The following is a 22337-nucleotide window of genomic DNA, read 5'->3' on the forward strand; positions in this document are numbered from 1 at the left end:
CAAACTCAATTGTGGAACTGTAAATAAATTAAGATTGGAAGTGATTAATTTAATCGCTGTATCTGACCCTATTGGTGTAGTCATAGTAACTTTTTGGTCATACGTGTTATATATTTTCTTCATCAGGACAAAAAAGCAAACTATTATGGTACATGAAAAATCTTAGACAGAAAGTAAATTAAAAGAGCTGAAAGTGGACGCTTTTTAATCAAAGTTGGTATGTATTTTCTTGATTGGGGCACAAGTCAAACTCAACTGTGTGGCACATGAAATATCTTGGATAGAAAATTAATCTAAACAGACATAGTTCACACGTTTGAACTAAATTAGGTTTTCGAGACTTATACGTATATATTTATTTACACAGTAAAGCCTAAAATAGAAACAGTCTAAATTTTATTTACATTTTGAATCTCTAAAGGATACTGAAATAATATACAACTGATATCTATTTTTGCTAACAAAATTAGTAGGTCTCCATCGTACCTCATCATGTTTTCACTAAGAAAGCTATGTCCATCAATTTTGAAAATTGTGTTAAAAACCACGGGTAACTGCTAGTCAGTACTTTAGTGAATGTGCTTGTTCTCATTAATTTAGTTAGCAGTATAAATGTAAACACTAGGTAAACTTCATTTTCATTTGTGTCGTCATTTTGAGAAAAACAAGTACATTCTGATAAAATGCTTCATAAATAATACTTTTATTATTATTTATAGTGTAATACAAAATATCAAACCGATCCTTGATTGAATTTACACACAGCTTTCATCTCACACAAAAAATACAATTGAGTTAAAGAAGACTTATTTCTGTACAATGGATGAAACATTAGATACCTGATAATCATATAAATGACTTGAGTTATATACTGGTAATCACTATTTATCATATTTACTTGGCGTATGGGGTTAGGTGAAGCAAATTAGTGCATCACAATGTTTTTAATATAAAAATTAAGAAGGTTAAATTAGCCAAAATGTCTACAACATTGAGTGCTACTACATTGATACAGTAACAGCTACATTTTTAATCATTTATAATTCAGATTAATTTATTACACGTTTGGTATCAAAGGTGATCAACAATGATAGGGTGAGGGAGAACATGTTAAAATATGTTTGAACAACACAGGGTATTAAACAACACATAAATCAAAATAAATCAGTCTATATTGAGCTACAGACACAGTCACATAACAATATCCACCAGACAAGCTTTGAAGTTAAAAATATAGAAAGCTTGCTATATACTTCATTACATCACTGGAATATTAACAAACATATGACACCAAAACAAGGCCTTACGATTATTAAAACTGTGTCCCTATGACTGTAACCGAAACTTGGTGCTCCAACACAATATACATATAGAATCAAACCAACAAAGTAATCTGTAAATCTTACATCTAAGTTAAGGAACATGTTTAAACAGTTTGGAGAGATCCAGAAAATGTGATAAAGGCCAAAAATATTAAAATTAGTACAAAATAATAACTGTCAAGACAACTCAACTTCACCTATTTATTATATCTACTCAATGAAAAACGTTCTCTTAATCAAAATCAAAATGACATTACAAAATTTCTAAATTGTTACAGTTGGATAGATAAAAACCAACTGATTGACTTTAAGACTACTACGGAGTATAATGGATCAAATTAGTAAAAAACTTTGACATTTAAAATAAATTGCACATACCTAAAAGAAAAAGCAAACAATGTAAATTGTTAAAAAATGTCTTAATTCCTTGTTTTGAAATAAAATAAAAAACAAATACAATAATAGAATATAAAATACCAATTAATGCAGGCAAACTCTAAAAGCCAAAATTTTACAGAGAGTAGATTAAAAAGTAAGTGCAATGAAAAATGTCTAGTTAATTTGTTTTCACAATAAAGTCTAATGAACTGTTATAATTAAAGTAGACAATTATTCTAAACAAAATTCTGCTTGATTCAGTTTTAACCACTTACATTCAATAATTTATTACTCTACATTAGTGTATATGTTTAGTAGTGTAACACTGTTAGGATTCTAATATCATAGATTCTAAATTTCTCATATATGGTGCAATTATATTGTAATTAAGAATGCATAGGTTATTTTATTATAGTCAAGAAAAAAACAAACAAACATTTACTTCACAGAAACACAAATGCATAGAATGATTTATATTTAATATAAAGAGAACATGCAAATGTAACACAGGTCTATTGTCAAGCTATCAAGACATATTGTTCTTTTGCCATGAATTAATAGAAGTTCCTCTTTGAAATGTAGAAAGACTACTATTAACTTCCACCAATAACATACACTGATAGTCAATGAACACATAGCAAGCAACAACTCCGAGTAGTATTTGAGGAGGCACTGAAATAAACATGTCTTTGGAACAGTAGAACTGTATAATTTGTACATTGTATTGCTTAATATTTTGATATGAAACATACTCATAAAAAAAAATCTAAAGAATTTAATACTTTGACTAACGTATGACCAGAATTTAATCAACACCATCGTCAACAACAGAAGCAGTGCTGGCTGCAGAGTGAGCCATGAATCTCTGAAAAAACACAAAATTAATTAGAAAACACAACCTGAAAATAATTCAATGGAAAAGGATTTTATATATTATCACAATGTAATACTGTGGGACCTTGATATATCGAATCTCAATATATTGGATTCCTTAATAAATTGAAGTTTTTCATTCATCTTGAAAGTGCTGTTTACTTCAATGCTAATTTAACCTCTAAATACTGAATGTTTATTGTAAATAACTTCAATGTATAGAATTTTTGCCCTTAATTTTGCCTACTGTTAACTTCTATATACTGAAGTTTAGTTTATCAGTGCAACAAACCGAAGTACAGTACCGGTTTTTTTCAAGTCGAGACTTGAAACCCCATCACCGGTGTGAATAACAGCAAAAAATATGTATTAGCTTAATTCAAAAAATTAGAATATTAATATAAAAGAGAATAAAAAGTAACCTTGTTAATAACAAGGTTTTACCTTTAAATTATTAGAATGTTAAAGATTCACTGATGGCTTGAATTTTTGGGTCTTCAATTTTAGTTGTACTTTTATTTGAACCCAATAAAATTAAATAATTACCTCCATAACAGAGGTGTGTATGTGGGACATACCTGGCCGGCTGCAGGGAGTCGCATAAGCAGCAGCTGGAACACGTGGGGAGGCAGTGTCTGCTGTAGCACTTGCAGCAGCTGGTTGGGCTGGCCGCAGACTGCTACAGCATTGCTCAGGTGTTCCACACCCCCCTCCTCGTCTCCACTGCCCAGTAACTCCTCTCCCAACTGAACCTGTAACCAACAAACAGGTTACTCAAACCTTCTTTGGCACACCAAGATTGATACAATACAAGTATATTTCTAACTTTCGATTGTTACGAGTATAATCCTTTACTTCTAATATCTTTAAGATAAGTAATACTTTGTTACAAACATTAAAGGCAATAAAATTGTAAAATTGGACAACAGATTATAACAATACATAAATATAAACCATAAAGAAAAGTAGAATTCAGTAAGAAATTAGGAAGTATTTTCTGTCATCAAGCTGCTCAGTCATTTTTGCAGCTATGTCGGTTGTCTGCTCCCTGTACTGCTTCAAGAAGGACGTTCCTCAGCTAGCCTCCACATTGCTTATACTTAGTCAGATGGTATGAGAAAGACAGTAATGTGCTGTATATTGGGTGTTACATGGCAGCAAGTGCTGTTTTTAATGAATACATGGTTTAACCTGTTGACGAGTGCGCACGGCATTTGCCGTGCCCCTATGACGGTCCATACTGAGTGACTCATTGACCAGTGACAGACTGTTAGGGAGTAAAACAAAAAAAAACTTTTAAATGTTAATAAACTTGTTTATTATAGTTTAAATGTATATAAAAATACATTGTACATTGTTAAAAGCAATATCCTCGTTTTAAAACTTTGCTAATATGTGATACTGCTCAAAACAAGGATATATACAAAGGGCGACCACATGTTGAACATTCATAGCTGGTTTCTTTTCTTCTTTGTCCAGTTCGAGTAGTGTGTTTGCATGCACACAGCACTGCCTGAGTAGTTTTCGCTTCTTTGGGTTATTCTGGGGGAGTGGCCTTATAAAATGGCGACCTTGGAGGCGTAGCGGGTCTAGTGTCCCGCCTCCGCAAAATAGTTTTTAAAGTTATCACCAGGTGCCACCACGATACAGGACTAGCAACACTGTACAGAGACACTATTAGGAACAACTGAAAAGTTCCAAAAATCTCCGCTACACATCACAGTAAGTCAGTGAGAACGAATTGACAGTCATTAGTCTGCAACGGAAAATGCCGTGCCTCCTCATACGGGACCAAACGGCAAATGCCGTGCGCACTCATTTGGGTATGTTTTGCTGCACTCATCAACAGGTTAAGCGTAAACATATACAGGGTTGGAGTACGCCACACCATATATATCGAGCTTCAGTGCAAAATTTGAAGTCTATAGCTTATTTCATCACTGACAGATAAAATGACAATCATACGGAAAAATTTTTTTACATCCTAGAGAAAACAAAAGAGAAATTGTGTAAGCCTACTGAATGATGTCGCTGTCAAATCCCATTACTAGATATGCACAACCATAGAATTCAACCTTGTCTATGTAGAAATGAAGTTTCATGCAAAATTTCAAGTCTACAAATGAAATTTTTTTTGTCTCTACCAAGAAAATTATATCATCACACATTAACTTTATATTTTTGTTCATTGTCCATATTTTTCAAACTGGGTTTCATATCAGCTGTGTTTAAATAATAAAAGTTTACACACCAAGTAACCATAAAATGATATATGTGTTGGGATAGTGTTACTGGTACAACATGTGTCAATGATAGTCACATGTTAAAATCTCTAATGGTTGTATTGAGTTTGTTCACAAATGATTTAGTCTGTTATTTTCTCATTACCATCATGGTTACACATAAGGCCAATGTAAAAATGCTTGCTAATGCTCAGCAAAATCCCAAGGAGTAACATGCATCATCTTCAAAGTGAGTGTTGCTTCATGCACAGTTTCAAGTCTTTAGGCTGTCTTCTTCGAGACATTGTGCGGACAGACAGAAATGAAATTTTTGGCCCCTCGAGTGGTAGGATTTGTTTACGCTCCACCAAAAATAACTTCAAATATGAAAGAACCCAACTGTCAAAACAAATGATTTAAATTCTCTCTTAAGACTTTCTAGTTTAGCCCTTCAATGATCCTTACAATTTTCTCCTGTTGAGTACCTACATGTATCTTAGGCATACCTCTAAAAAAAAGAGTAATAAGCTATTTTGGCAGTGCTTAAGTCACTAATGATCTCGATTCTTCTGACAACCTAAATTCAATACTTAATTTTTTGCAAACAATGCCAATGTGAGATGTGTACAAGTTAATTTAAAAAAAATTGTGATTCCGAGATGTTGCTATTATTAATTGATAAAACTAAAAGTTTAGTAACTATTCAATTTTTTCAAAAAAAAAAAAAAAAGTTTGTCTTAGAAACGATTAACCACTAAAATGCGCTTTTGGCATTGACGATAATAAAAATCTATATTTAGTGACTGTAAGCTGTGGTGCAATGTTACTTGCCTCTGTGTTGCCTAGGTAACAGGGGGGACAGAGTGACCCCCTTCTCACACAAAAAGCATCCTTTCGGAAGGCAGAAAACAAGAACCAATTTAATTTTCACATTAAGTCATATAACGTCTGTTCTTTCTATTAGTGTAGTTTTTTAGGTTCCTGGTATAAAAACTGTTACAAAATAGTGGCCTCCATATAGTACCAAAGTACCTCATTTTCATTTCTAAAACTAGAATAAAATATTCTGTTGGATTGAAATATAAAAAATATACGATTTAGTGGATTTGATTTGTACATAGTGATGTATCGGAAGTATATAGGCCTACATAAATTGTTACTTTTTAAAGAATAAAATCATTAAGTGACACATCTGGAAAAAGAAAAACCCCTTACCTCTTGAAGGAAGAACATTTGTACAGCTTCATGATCTTTCAAATCTGGCATGTTTGTCTTCCCAGATCTAGCACTAGAAGCCGCTTCATTGTTGGCCTTTCTCCCTAAAAAAAAAAACAAACATTTTTGTAAAGACTGCTTCATATAACCTATCATAAGAAACACATCACACACCTGACCTATCTAGTTTTAAAATTATAGTGTATTACGATCTAAATTTCAAAGGTAACCTGATTACCATTGTAGAGAGTAATCACACCTCTATGTATTCTGTGAATTGTGTAATTCTGAAGGCTACAATTTGACAAAATTAATTAATAAATTACCAGATAATACAATTACATGTAAACTTATTATTTACCAAGAAATCAAAGTACAATTTCAATTAATTTCCATACATTTTTAACCTTCCATCCGTTAGAAGACTAGTGACTAGAAAAATGTTTCTCCGATGTTGAACAACTAGTCACTAGTTTATTTTGCAGTCATTTATTTAATCAAACTTTTACTGTTAAAAATAAACCTTAAGTACGACAAATATTATACCAAATTAATCGAGATGTTTCACAGATTAATTTGATAAGTTTATTGAATAATAATGCATTTAAGTATGCACCGAAATTATAAATTTGCAATACAAATGTTGGTTGCCTTGTCTAGTCGCGCACTTTGAGAGAACACAAAAAAAACCGGACTTTTTTTATATTCTTTTGCCGTGGGGAAACTTTGTTTAGGAATGAGTTTGGCTACCTCACTGTGTTCAGAATTTTTTTCTCAACAAGATTCTGTTCGTTGATATATGTTGCGAAGAAAGACCTTTGACACAACCATTGTTTGCAACATTTCTCTTATGTTAGACGACTAGTTTCACTAGTTGGTAGTATTTTGTTGTTTCTCGTAATATTATTAGAGTTGTATAGAGTATCAAACAACATCAAACTTTTCCTTATGAAATTTGCCATCAATAGGTGTAAATTATAAATGTTTATTTTATGATAAATTTTTATAATTTCGAGAGAACTATAGCCGCCATATTAATGCACTGGCAGTACTCATTGTATATTCTAAACTGTTATTTGTGAATTCTAAACTTGCATGTATATAAACTATAATGTGAACTACAATGGTTTATTTGTGATTTGTTTATTTTACAATAGTTTAGTGACATTCACAGGTCTATAGTTTAAATTGTAATATAAAAATCGTTATATCTAATTCAGGGTTTATGGGTGGAAGGAATAACAAGCTAGGGAGGGGTAGTTATTGGAGGAGGGAATAATCTGGATACCAATGTTTAAGTACAAGGAATGTTAGAGATTAGAGTACAGCTACCAATTGCAGAACAGGATAATTTAAGTTTCTCCCTTTTTCGCAAATTTTGCAACAGTTATTACCTGGTGAAGTTTAACTATCATTTTTCCTTCCATGCTCCCGGGCTTATTTGCCAATACGAATCGTCCTTGCAAATCTCATTATTACATTATTTCTTTCAGTTTTTCGATTGGTTAGATTTCGCTGCATTTTACACTTCAAATAAAGACGTTCTTTGTGTTTTGTCGTCACCAATAGTAATTTTATATTCAAGTTGTGTTGTGTTTGTGTTATAGTAAGCTGTATTTCCCACAACAGCTGAGGATACACTGTTGTTTAATTATTTTAATTGGGTTTAATATGGTTAGGTTAGTTTGTAATATTTAGTGAATATTATTAATCAACCTTTTGGATTTATATTTTAGGCTACTGCTATTATCTCGAGGGATGGTTTTTGTTTGCTATCAGCAAGGACCACAGTAGCACGCTTGGGCACCAGGGGTGCTGCTGAAGTCTGTGCTGATGGCCAGAAGCATTACTGTTAGCCCACTCAACTACAGAGGAGAGCCAAGGGATCTGAGCGCACAGCCGAAGCCCTACTAACCATCCACTAAACATTGACCTCATATATACACTGTTATTCTGCTACTGATTTAAAAGAACTGAACTATCGAAACACCTTTTATTTGCATTCAACCATAACTGATAAACCAGTAAATATTTCAGCTCTTGCCTCTTAGATGACGAGAATACCAAAGAAAAGACTCTTGAGCAAAAGCCCAATGTTCTTGGAAAAGACGATCCTCTTTCCCGCCCACCCATCAGTCAGCCAGCCAGCCTGTACACATTAGGGTGGAACGTTGGTATACGGCAAAAAAATAGTTTTCTGATTTACACATTCTAATAGTGAAAAAATTTGTCTTTTTATGTGAGAAGTAATTCTACAAAGTTTTATTTTTCTAGAAACATATCTTGAGGTGCCACAAAAGCATTGAAAATAGGTTTTTGTCCATAAATTTTCACATTTTCTAGAATTTTATTGATTATTTTGTTGGGATTGTATCTATTTTTATTATTTCAATTTAATTAAAACTAAGCCTAAAATCATGAAAACAAATTTAATTTGCTGCCATCATCATTTTATAGGCCCACTTAGAGGGAATTAAAACTTGAAAAAATAAAGATTTTTAAATAAATTTCTTTTTGCTTTGCTGTAGTAAGATATTGGTAAATATAATATTGTGGTGATTTATCTTTGCCTAACATTTATTAAAGAATTTCTCCTTTTGTTTTTATAGTACAGAGATAGTATTGATCCAAATGAAAGAGTAGAAAAGGTATTAAAGTAAAAGGTATTATGCAATAAAGTCACATTCTATTCATTAAACACACTTATATTCATAAAATACAAATAATAGACAAATGAAACATTGTATCGAAGCTAAATCCATATTCAATGTTTTCAATTATACATTTTGGTAAAGTGTCTCTTTGTTTCAAATTTTGGCATCATCTTGTGTGAAGCAATTCTGACTTTGATAAATCTATTTATTTCTTCGAAACTGCAAACACAGAGTGATTATTCTCAAACAAGCTTGATTATTCTTGCCACTGTTTGTGTATGACAGTTTTAAAAACATGAAAAATCAATAGAATGCATCAGGCCATCTTTTCTTGATTCAATTATGCACTTGGCTAAGTCCTCATCGGTCACGTGCTTTGTTATTGGTGGTTCTGTGATTGTTACGTCAGCCCAGTTGACAATGTCGATGTAATATTCAGCTTTGAAATTTGGTTTAGATATCAAAAACTCCCGTACCTCATTCTTCTGTTCTGACCTTGCCTTTAAAAGTCGTCAGAGGCCTAATGTGTTTTCTCTTATCACTTAACATGCAGAGCGATTTGTTTTCAGGGTGAGCGTAGTAGCCGTTTCTTTGAATAACTGGGTCGATTATTTTGAGGTGCTCGTCGGAAAGGTAACGTGAAAACGAAATCAGTCCCCATAAGTGTGGTTCCATTTACACAACAGGGCTTCAGATTAATGTGAAACCAGATGGAAGCGTACACCTTAACTACGTAATCTGATAAAGTTTTCAGGTTTTCTGAAGGGTTCTCTGTTCCAAAATGTAACCGGAGAATGCGACTAGCCAACGTCAGCCATCGTGAATGTACTAACTTTCTTGGTTTCTTCTTAGCGAGATCAGGGAGGCAGATTCCACTTGAGATTGATTTACACATTTCAAGTACAAAACTTTTATTGGTATTTAGATCTTGTTTCACTTCTAGGTCCGGAAGGTTGTCCTCTATTGGTGAGTACGTAACTACTGGAAGCTCATGACATTTTTCAAGAAGTTTGTTTAATACTCCTCCAAACTCATTAGGTCCTTTTTTTCCATCTAATGCACAAAACAGGTGATGCAATGGCAACTCGTTGCAATGAAACAAACGTATTAGCCACAACAAAGACTTAAGGAATGTTCTTTTCTAATAGAGCGATAACACCATTCCACCATTGCTCCAGTGTTTGTAGCAGTGCCGTCAAATCCAATTGCAGTTACACTGTTGAAGTTCAAATCAAAGTTACTATAATAATACTCATTAATTCTTTATTTGATACCTTCACCTGTACCGGAGGCAGGAGCAACGCGCGCCAGAAATAAAGAACCAGGTTCTTCAACTAACGAAATGTGTTCATCAACGACAGTTTTCTGTAAATTTGTTCCCCTTTTTCTCTTTAACAATTGTCTTATTCTTTCTGCCATCAAAAAAACAACCCTTTTTTCTCTCCAACTTTATTGTTGACTCTGGTTGCCACTGCCTTTTTCGATTACTGGCTATAGCTCCTTGAATTTTCATCCTGTCAATAACGTTCCTTTTGAAACGTTATTGACAGAAACATTTCTCCTCAGAAATCATTCCCACATCTTTAAGAACCGCACTTGCTATAGCTGCTGCAACCCTGTCTGAAACCCCAGTTCTGTCACAGATAGAAGCTACTGTCGGATAGTTGTACCATATTTTTTGTTAGGGCCCGAGAAGAGGTGGAAGGCTTTTCATCGTCAGTTGATACTGTTAAAAACTCATCTTCTATATCATATAATATTCAGGTTGAAGTACATAAATTCCAATCACATTATCTGATTCTACTGCATCTTAGTCACCTATAACTGCCTTTTTAAGCATAAATGGAAAAATACAACAATATTGTTTACAGATACAAATGTATTGAAATTCGAAAAATGTTACTAAAAAATCAAAATTTCTAACCCTTTGAGGCACCTCTTACCCTACTCCAATTATGTTTAAACTTTAAATTGTATTAAATAATAGCAAAAGGCAACTTTTTATCACTATTATAATTATATTGATATAAAAAAACTTTATTTTTTTGTTCCACCCTAGTACACATACATCCCTTGGCCTATCTGCACTAGTGCCTTTTACAAGATTAAAAATGTTTCCAAAATTAACTGTTAACTTATCTGGTTATTTTTTATCAAATTTTTGAAAATTTTACTTTTGAAAATACAATATGTATTGTGAACTAGTTAAAGTCTCTATTTAGTACACACTATAGGAGGCGAAACATTTTTAGCATACAAATTTAGTGTTCCATAAATATAAAAATTGTTTCTGAAAATGATTTAACTTACATCATTTAACTTAATGATTTACCTTCACTATTTCAAACTTATTACAAATTCTTTTAGATAATTTAAGGTAGGTAACGTTGATGAAGTATGTTGAATAGTTCTATATTTATTTATTTATTATTATTCACATTATTTGTCAAAATTTCAACTTAAAATAAAAAAAATAAAGGTATAGGGTGGCGGGGAGTTAGGATTAGGTAAGTGTAATAGGATATTAAAGGGAGTAGTACTAATCAGAAATGCACCTGGCCATCAGTGCGGGCTTCAGTGACGCCATTCCACACTTTTGGCAAGAAAAGAAAAACATCCTTGAGATAGTACCTAAATTCAAGCTCAGATTGTGTCAGACCTCAGTTAGTCCAATGTGATCTGACTTTAGAAAAGTAGCATACCTGGAGGAACACTGAATCAGCAACCAACACACATTTTGTTCATAGGTAAAACTAATATACTTGTAGAAAATAAGTCTAACTCCATTGTTGTAACAAAATCAAGGAAACTCCAAGAAATACAAAAACACAAAGAATTATTATGAAATCTAATATGCAGCAAATCTGACCAATGACTAAACAAGAAACGACAATTTAATGGCCTTATGTGCAAATACAACACCTATAGACAAACAAGACCGAGAAAAATGAAGGTAGAGAAAAACCAAATAAATCTTTAATTATTCTCATATACAGTTGGTAGTTCCTACTCTGGCCTCTAAAATTCCTTGTATTTTATCGCCTGAATGGTAGTATCCCAGTTATCCCCTCCTTAGAGTTTGTTATCTTCTCCAACCAGGAATCCCAATTCCCCTGGGGGAAATTATAATGTTGAAGGCCGACCTGGCAAATCATGAATTTGACGTTATCAACGTATTCTGCTCACCCTCCTAAACAAAAATATATATATAGTTTTAGGGGGTGCACATGACAAATAACATGATTTTAGGGGGTATATTCATAACTAGTTAAGTTTCTAATGTTTTAATGCTCTGTTTGTGTGCTGTGTCTGGATAATCTGTTTACTTAATTATCTGCGGCGGGACTGATAGCGTATCTGTTATCTGAGCGATCCGGGGCATGAGTCAGTACTTCACAAGATATCGTGTACTGTAGGTTGGATCGAGTGAGTGCGTGACAATAATGGATCAACCATCAACTAGTTCGACGAATCGTAGTGAATTGTGTGTCTGAGTGTTTTATCGGGTACGTTAAGAGTTTACGTTTTGACCGACAGGAGATTATTTCCTTCTTAATAGAACATGGAATTTTTAATAATGGTAGCTGTTTGTCGTGTGGTCGTGTATTGTTTTTAAAACAAGGAGAGATGTTTCGTTGAGACAGAAAAATTTGTAAAAGTAGTAAAAAGTTTTGAATATTGTAATTTTAAAAAATCGGCCCGGGCAGGTTTCTTTCTTCAACAGAACGCGCTTAGACATAGACATAATATTTTGGACATAACAATTACCCCCCTGGGTTCCACAGATTAACTATTTGAGAGCCAACCTAGAATTTCAAACATATTATCAGTTATTGTTCAATTATGGATCGTGATTGTGTAAATGTTCTTCCTGGAAATGAAAACATACTATTTTGAGAAATTGACAGAAGTGGTTTGTGATCATTAGTCTATAGCTGAAGTAAAGAGCAACTGAAAATAGGCTATGTAAGACTAGATTACAGTAATTGTCACATTAACGGCCGGAGCGGCAAAATACGAGTTTTGCATTATTAACTTTTTGGAATCGTCCTACAGAACAAAACAATATAAGGTTTGATGGGATGGAAATGAGGAGTTCTAGAACATCAAGAATGGAGCAACTGTTCAAGCGCGGAGCAATATTTCCATGTCCTACATCCACATCGGGCATCACGTGACCTTTAGAGACCATGATTCAACCTTGTGATGACGTCATCGGATGTGGCGCCATCTTTCCAAACGTAAATGAAAAATAATACTGAAATGAGCAGAATTTTGATCCAAATGAAAAATGTTTTTCTTAAATTTTGAGCTACAAATTAATTAGTTGTTATAGAGTTGAGACAAGTGCCTTCGGCCATCAGCGCAGGCTTCAGCTGCCTCGCACTGATTTCAACGAAAGAAAAACATCCCTCGAGATAGTACCTATCAGTAAAATATCAAATTCTAGAGGGGCTGATCAGCACTTACCATTAGTGTGTTCCACAGAATGTATAGAAACTAAATAATCTCGTTTCGGTCGAAACATAAACTCTTAACCCTGCAACTGGCTTTAAGCGATTATCGACGCATTAACTGCAGTTTCAAAATGGCACTAAGCTATTTTCGACGCATTAACTATGTCGTAATATGATCTCTCACAGCAAGTCTATTTTTACTTTGTTTGAAGTAAAAACATACGTAAGTCTAAAGATAAAGATTCAAGGTTTCATATTATATCATAAAACGCTCTATAGTTAAGTTAAATCTTTCATTATAAAATTCTAAACTTGGATGTTCACATTTCCGATTGCCATTTGTTTGCGTAATTTCCGAACACGCTAAAATTACCGTATGTTTTGTAAAAAATTCCCTATCGTGAGTTTACGTTCTACACGATGATCGTAAGTGTCGTCATTGAAAACAGTGTATTCTTGGCTTTCAGGAACATCTTTTCAATAGCCAGTAGGAAAATAAATGTTTTTAAAATAAGCGTTTGAAAAGCTCGTCTTTTGTAAAATCCCAAAATGCCTAATGCGTTGAAAATAGCTTCATTAAATTTTTGTTATTTTTGTTACTTTATTGTTGTCTGGAAATAGTGAAAATCATATCAAAACAAAGAAGAAGAATTGCTCTAAGCAACAGTATAATAGACAACGAATACTATTAACTAGTATTTTATTTTTGTTCTGTTGCGCAATCACCGACTCAGCCAGTAGAGAAGAACACGCAACGCATGGTTGCCGTGTTGATTTCTTTGTTGTTATTTACGCCATTGCCGGTATTAGTGTATCGCTTGCTATTTATTTGGATATTTTAGACTTTTCGTTATTTAGTGTGTATAAATAAAAGTTTGTTTATTGTTTTTTTTTTTTTAATTAGTGAAGTGAAAAATGTAGAGGTTAGGTTAAGTTTTAGCAAATAGGTTTGGATTTTTGTGAAACTGAAAATAAGCCTATGTTCACGTAGGTTCAGTGTTTTATTATTTTGTAGACAATTTAAATTTAATTAAAATTAAAATTTTGATTTTAAATTTATGCAAAGGTATTTATTATAAAAGTAAAAAAGTTTTTTTTACTTTTTCTGAGGGTATTAGCGTTTTATTTCTATGACCATAGCTTGTTTTATTTTTTAACAAAAAAAAAATAATAGGGGAGACCGGGGCACTATTGGACGTAATTTCATGTTTCACTTTATGCATTTTTCTAATTATGAAAACTGTTAGTTAAAAAATTTTAGTTTTTTGCCTTGTGTTTAGTTTGGTCTTCTAGAACCCCACAACAAATTTTCTAGATAAATTGAGCACCCTTTTATGTGGATTATTTTTTTTTTTATAAACCTCTACATTTTGTCCAAATTTGCCCCGTCTGGGCAGTATTTGGACAAAATGATTTTTTATTGGGGCACAAATTGGACAGTGCTAAAAATTGGTTTAATTGGACATAAAAATAACTCATTTATAGGTTTCAAACATCATCTATATTTAAGTAAACATATATACAAACTTTATAACTGAAAAAAAACAGAAGACACACGTAAAAAACTATTTGAAATTAAAAGTAGTCAAATTTTCCTTGAAAACAAAGCAGTTTGCTGCTCTGGATGTCCCACCAATTATATCTGGTTGTCGCAGCTTGAACTCGATGTCTTTGGTTTCGACAAAGCTGACTTCAACATTTTCTGGGAAGTAAAACTTGTAAGAGTTTTGGTTCTTTTTTGAGAAATTTCACACTGAAACCATCAGTCACATGCTCCTCTATTTGGCCAATAAAGTGGTAGATGGCCTTCTTAGAAGCAAACTTTGTCAGTATGAAGTCATTTGTGGCATAGTTTTTATCAGAAGGTAATCAAACAGTTCTTCTTCATCCTCAGAAAAGTCTTCAGGACTAAGGCCCTCCAATCGTCTAGTTTTATTTGTATCTCATCTTCGTTGCTAGAATGAGTCATCTTGATACAGCTTTCTACAGGCCCCCTCAGTTTTTTTTCTTCTTACTTTCCTTTTTTACTGCCCTCTCTTGTTTTCTTTTTTCCACCAACATTTTCTTATGTTCTTTTTCTTTTAACTCTGCTACAAGAGCATCTTTCTCTGGAGTATCAGTCAGAATTCGCGAACGACCTTTTTTTTCGGCCTCGCCTTTCCTTTCCCTTAGGAACGTATTTGGGGTAAGGCATGACATCCTCTGGAGTAAGCGTCAATGTAGTAGGTCTTTTAACATTTACTGGTTGTGGCGTTGATGGGCCAGGTACATTCGGGTCAATAGTTGGCTTGTTTGATGATTGTGAGCCTTGTGGGTCATCAGAGCTTTGGCTATTTTTTCCATCAACGGAAAGTCACATGACGTACCAGGCACTGGATTATGGTTGTTGGTTTCTTCTACTTGCGATGACATAACACGGTCAGTCACACTGGCACCCTTGAAATCATTGTCAGTGAACACACTGCGGCTGAGTGGATAGATTCCAGCTTTACGAAATCCACTTTTGATGTTAGATGCAGTGAAAGATTCAACAAATGGTTTAGCAGTAAGCTGAGCAATTTCTCGAATTGTAATCGTATGACCAGGATGTTGAGATAGCCAGAGATTGAATTCAGAACGTAGAGCCGCCTTTTAAACGGACTAAAAACTGCTACATCCAGCGGCTGACTTTTGTGCGTTGTGTGTGGATGGCTAGTGATCATATGTATGCCATGATCTCTGCTGTACATCACCACATCCAAGCATATGTGGGACTCATGATTATCCAGGGTTAAAACCACGGGGTTTTCTTTAGAACATTTTGTGGCCTTTTGGATATGTTTAAGCGTCTCTAAAAAGAGAGCTGATGTCATCCAACCAGAATCAGAATAAAGAGCTTTGCTTCCTTCAGGTGCCCCAATCATGTAGGCAAAGTTTGGGCGTTTTCTGGGGAAAAGGTAAATTGGTGGCAAGTAAGTCCCATCGGCGCATATGAACGGCACAGAAAGTTATTGCTCCCCCCTCTCTCCTGATACGACTTGGCCCACCTGTTTTGTTCCCCTTGCTGCAATCACTTTTGGCGCCTCCAGCACAGTACTTATTCCACTCTCGTCTAAATTTAAAATTCTTGACGGAGGAACTTCTACTTTTTGCGAACAAAGCTTCTAGGTTGTCAAAATACGTTCCCACGTTGTGTTTATTAAAGCTAGTGTTCCTGGACAGACTAGTCTTTTCTGGCTTGGCGAAGTGAAAGTCCTTGATGTCTCTTCATAAAATGGTTTAGCCATTCTTTCTCCTGATAAGCCTGTAGTACGCCATTTAGCAGGTATGCGTTGATCGAGATTCAAAGCCAAGGCATATTTGAAGGCTAATTCCCTGGCCATCATGTAAGTTAGGCCATAGTTCATTCTGGACCTTTCAATGCAATAGTCTGCAATTTTTTTGTTCTTGTTCAGGTGTAAATACTTGTCTTTGAGAGTATTTAGTGTTATAAACAGGGGCCATATCTTCTATAGTAACCTCTTTTACTGGCTGGTGCTCATCTTCAACCTCTTGAAATAAAGTTACATTTTCATTGCCCACAGGCTCATTGACATGATCCTCATTGTTAAGCTCATCAACTCCATTACCATTGTTAGGCTCATTAGCTATAAGACTATTCTCATTGTTGACTTCCTTTTGCTTTACTTTGTTGAGTCTGAAATGTAGGGTCGACTTTTTAAGCCCATGGGCTTCGGCAGCTTCTCTAATGGATCGGTAGTTACCATTTCTATAGTCATTTAATGCCGCTACTATAGATTCTTCAGAAATATTAGCCCTGTCCTGTTTTCTTTATATACTTCCTAACCATCTTTAACCTGGAAAAACAAAAAAACAGTATGTAGCAATGACAAAACATAAAATAAATGTTTTGTCCAATTGTGCCCCATACTTTTGTCCAAAACTGCCCCGAGGTAGGTTAAGATATAAAAATTGAAGATTACAGAAAGGAAGTGACATAACCTCAAAATGAATGAATTCATTGCATAGTCAGTTAAACTAACAATTTCAAAATAATAGACACAATTGTTTCAGGATAATACTTACTGTGAAAGAGATAAGTTTGTGAATATGCAAAATCACTTCATTTTGGGTAAAAAAACATAAAATATGAACTCAATTTCTAAGAAGATGTGCCACAATAACCAAACTTTCCACAGTGAAATGTGACCGTCTCAGGCATACCAAAATGGGAAATTGAAGGGAGACAAAAATTTCCCTCTAGCTATAAAAGGCATTGTCCAATAGTGCCCCAGTCCAATAGTGCCCCGGTCCTCCCCTAGAGATAAAAATACATTGTTGTACATTTTTTTAAACTTCAATAAACGTACTATCTTTGTAAATAATATTTGGATGAAAAATAAAATTGTTAGCTAAAAAAGTTAGGCATTTATTTCACAATTTTTGACTTTTGTAAGAATTAAAAAAAGTTTCTTGCCATTATAAAAATATCTTATACAATGTAAACTTCTATAAATATCATATTTTTTCTCTTCTACATATAATTATCTCTTAGAAAAAAAATATTTGATCATCCAATAAATTCCAAAATGTCACAATGGTATACATAATAGTGCTATACAAACTTTTTTCAGATTTTGTAGTTTTTATAGATATATTATCCAAAAGTACCAATAAACTTCTTTTACCTAAATATTTTTTTTGTAATTTGTAATTGAGGTATATAAACAAACTTTTGTATATTTTAGAATTATTCTAAAAACTTTCATATTACCTGAGAGGGTGCAATATACATTTTGAAAAAAATTTATTCTATACTAATATTTTTACGTTAATCTGTAAAAAAGTAAAAGTATATTAAATTATTCAATCTTTAATATTTTTTGGGGAAACTGCATTTATTTCTAAAGACATTGATGTTTTTTAAAATGTTTTTTATCTTAAAAAATAGATGATGAGCAGTGATAAAAATACAAAACCCTTACAAAATCACCAAAAAGTGCCTGCCATTTTGGAGAAAAATGATGGCCAGTTCCAGGGTTAACATACGATTGGTCGAACTAGTGGATGGTTGATCCATGATCGTCACGCACTCACTCGATCCAAACTACAGTGGACACACGACACGTAGTGAAACATCGACTTCTGCCCCGGAGCATTCAAATAACAGATATACGCTATCAGCCCCAGCCACAGATAATATTTACAAATATCCAGACACAGCACACAAACAGAACATTAAAACATTAGGAACTTAACTATTTATGTATAGCCTATACCCTCTAAAAACATGTTATTTGTCATTTGCACCCCCTAAAACCATATATATTTTTTGTTCTGGAGGATGAGCAGAATACTTTAATAACGTCAAATTCGTGATTTGCCAGGTCGGCCTTTAATCTTATAATTTCCTAGATTACTTCCCTACATACTGTCCAGGTAAGTAAAGATGGACTGGTTCAGCAAGGCATATGCACACAGTTTCCAAAAAAAAAATAAGCTATGCACATCATCAGCTACCAAAAAAAACACTAATGAGTAAAGAGTAATTCTACTATCTAATGATAATGAGTTAGATTAAAACACATGTTGCTGGACCAACACAATTTATTTAGGGTAAAGGTAGTACATTGATGTTCTAGTTTACCTAGATCACTTGAGGCAAATACTGAGTTACCTATTTCGTTTAAATAGAATGGTGTTATGTCAAATAAAAGTGTAAGCAGTTTTGAAATAATATATTAATTTGTACTTACTCTGTCTAATCTTCTTCTTATAGTTAGGGTCTGATCGTCTCTTTCGATCAAAATGTATGCAGTATCCTAAAAAGAAAACCGCTCCTACGCCAAGGCCAATTGCCACTTTTTGCATCATTGTCATTTTAGACAAATTTAATTATATAACAACAGACTGATCTAGTTATATAAGTTTCCAGGCCACACTAAGCGAAAAAACCATTAACACTATTCAAACACTCTCTAACCAAAGTAGAAAACTCAATAATCCCACCACACGAAGACTACACAGATTTAGACGCCATTATCACTTACAATTAAGGAAAAAAGGAACAGAAAAAAAGACCATGGTGAGTATACACGTGAGAATTATTCTCAAAGAGAAATAAATTATCTTCAGCACGTCTTATATAGATTGAAGAGTAGCATTGAAATAGTATTCAGTACTATATGCTGTATGTATATTTTTCTGGGATATGGGAATTAAAGTGTTTGGTAACATAACTTTCTTACGACATACAACTTTTGGGTACTGTCAGCGACTCAAACAAAGACATCATTCAAAATCATAATTATAAACCTTTGTCCGTAAGAAAAACACATACATGCAATATAAAACGTCAATGGTCATCAACATATAGATCGATGAGATAAAAAACAGTACAGTAGTTTGATTAAAAATTGAAACATTTACAAAAGTTATAAAGATTTTAACACTCACAAAGTTAACAAGCATAACATTTACAAATGTACAGATCTAAGGCTAAAACATTCATTTAAATCATAAAAAGGATTTAAACTTAACCAATTGTAACATTTTAACTTAAATAGTTTAATATCTAAAAGTTTAATTTCATTGTGCAACTTGTCAAATATTTTCAAACTTACACTATAAAAGCTTTTTTGACATTTACTTACCTTACTGTATGGCACATCTTACCCGAGTTGATTTTTGGTATAGTGATTATGTACATCAGATCTAGGTACAACTAAGCCTAAATTAAAATTCTTGTTTATATTCAATAAACATACATAAATATACAAGTTTATCACACTCAAAATCTTACATTTAATAAATAATGGTTTACAATATTCTTCGAAAGTTGACTTATTCTTAAAGCTTTTTTCTGTAACACTAATATTCTATTAACATGACAGCTATTTCCCAATAGAATTAGACCATAGTTTATCACAGACTGAAAGAAGCCAAAGTAAGCCGTTCTTACAAAATTCTTTGGAACAATGCTCATAAGGGATCTTAACAAGAATATAACTCTAGACAATCTAATACAAACAGATTCTACATATGATACTCAAGACAATGAATTATCAAATACTACACCAAGGAATTTTACATTACTATTTTCTATTAATCTATGATTAGTGTTTTTAAGACTACAATGTAGGTTCTGGGTTTAATCGTTATTCAAAAGAAGGCTGTTTGCACTACACCAGGAGCAGGCTCTTTTAAGAGTGTCGTAAAATTATAATTTTAAGAGACTTTCATCTGAATGTACACTTAAAAAAGTAGTGTCATCTGCAAACATGAGGCAATGATATTAGTTTCCAAGTTATTAATAACAACCATAAAAAAGGCGAGGTCTCAGCACAGACCCTTGAGGCACCCCAAAATGACCTTGGAACAATTTGATTTGTCACCACCTGCGTCAACAGAGTTCTGCCTTGGGTAGACCGGTTCGTTGACATAGGTTTGGCTTATTTAGGTTATGTCCATTTGGAACTTGGTTTCGTTTATTTACAACTGTTTTCGACGGATTTTGGTTTACACTAATGCCAACGGAGTCTTGAGGGCTCGGAAATCTTCGTTTTGTGGCCGTTTCTGGTGAGTTTCACGTTCTTGGTTATTTTTTGCTGTGTCATGATTCCAAACAGAAGACGCCGAATGTGAACATTCGATTTCCGGTAAACGATTATCGATGTTCGAGCTCGAATTAGGGATATCGATTGACAATTGCACTTTCCTGGTGCTCGTTTATCCAAAACATCCAGTCTTTGGGCAATTCCGGTTTGAAGCGTTGGCAGAACTTAACTTGTCAACGTCAACGACGACGAAAACAATTGACCTAACCTCAAATTACTCTCAGTTATCTCGTCAATTTTATTATTTAACGCTAAATTGTCTTTTACCAACGGTAACTAAATTCTCAACAACTGATTGTAAATTTATAAGATCAACTACATTCCAAACACAATTTTAAGACTTCATTACTGAAAGAAAAGAACAAATTAGTTAAGCACTGGGTTATTAATCTCCTTTTTATATCTCAGTAGCAGCAAATCCAAATATGAGACAATCTCGTTTACGATAACACAAAAACACAGTTGACACATAGGGAAACACGATAATATTATACAATATACTCATAAATACAAGTTTAAAATACAGACTAACGAAAAGCTACCACAATTAATCATACTGCACTTTAGTAAGGTGGCAGTGGTTTATGCCATCACGAAGATGAGAACAAGCTTAACAGGTGATTTATACAACATTTCTTCCAGTTTTATTCAAATGGTGCTCTGTAATCACATCTTTGGCAATAAATTTCAATAGTTCAATTTCTCAAGGAGTATTGCCTGTAGTGTCGAAATTCACAAAAAGTTTCGTCGACATATGAGGAAAAAGACAAACTGTCTTTGTTTAAGTTCGGCCAATTTCAATAGTTCCGACATTAAATTTGTTAAAATTGTTGAATGTATTATCCATAGTAGGCTCATAGACTTCCTTATTTCACAAAAAATCTCTAAATATCAGTACGGTTTAATCTATAAATTAATCCACGATGTTATGAATTCTGTAGTTACCGGTACGCATAGTTACCTGATAAAGAGCAGCATCGGTAAACTTAAGTTTTTTTGTAGTTTCAGACTACCAGATCACTAAATATGTGAAACCATAGCTATGATTGTACATATTGTATTTATCTACCAGTCATAAATCTATTTCTTACCTTACTAAGCAGGTCACTTACCAAATTCTCTTAAAAATGTAATAATATAGTGCTTTAGGTTATATTATATATCTGATTGCTAAGTCTCACTCGGTCATAATACAATCATTAAGTTTTAATATTTGTGTATACATACGTTGTGTGACTTTTAAAATCTTTCAACCATTCCTCGGCCAAAGACCGAAGGAAAACGATCGGTCCATCGGACCTCCCAGAAGTAACTGAAATAATCCAATGGACCTCAGCACACCAAAGATAGTATATATTACATAGACAAAGCTCCATGCACTCTCCGTCTTTCTGTACGATAACTCTTGATGTATCCTAAATAAAGATGCTAAGACTTGAAACGTGGTACATATAGGTTATTCTTGATCCAATGAAGAATCCTATAAATTTTTGGGTCAAAAGGCACTCCATCTATAGTCTAGGTATGTCCGTCTCTGCGCTACGATATTTTGGCTCCTTTACGATACTCAGGTTTGTGTTGGTTTATTAAGTAGGTGATTAGGACTTAATTGTAGAAAATG

General features: G+C 33.5%; 1 protein-coding gene across 1 annotated transcript; it reads right to left on the reverse strand.

Annotated features, from left to right (window-relative positions):
• Positions 1–1154: 1154 nt before the first annotated feature.
• Positions 1155–19162, reverse strand: LOC124372481 (mitochondrial import receptor subunit TOM20 homolog B-like). The gene is made up of 4 exons (XM_046830885.1): positions 18857–19162; positions 6011–6114; positions 3152–3325; positions 1155–2565 (listed from the first exon to the last, which is right to left on the reverse strand). The coding sequence occupies exons 1-4, from the start codon at positions 18978–18980 to the stop codon at positions 2506–2508; spliced, it is 462 nt and encodes a 153-aa protein (XP_046686841.1). The 5' UTR covers positions 18981–19162; the 3' UTR covers positions 1155–2505.
• Between the last annotated feature and the right edge of the window lie 3175 nt (positions 19163–22337).

The sequence above is a fragment of the Homalodisca vitripennis genome, unplaced genomic scaffold (assembly GCF_021130785.1).
Source record: "Homalodisca vitripennis isolate AUS2020 unplaced genomic scaffold, UT_GWSS_2.1 ScUCBcl_3305;HRSCAF=8761, whole genome shotgun sequence".
Lineage (NCBI taxonomy): Eukaryota > Metazoa > Arthropoda > Insecta > Hemiptera > Cicadellidae > Homalodisca > Homalodisca vitripennis.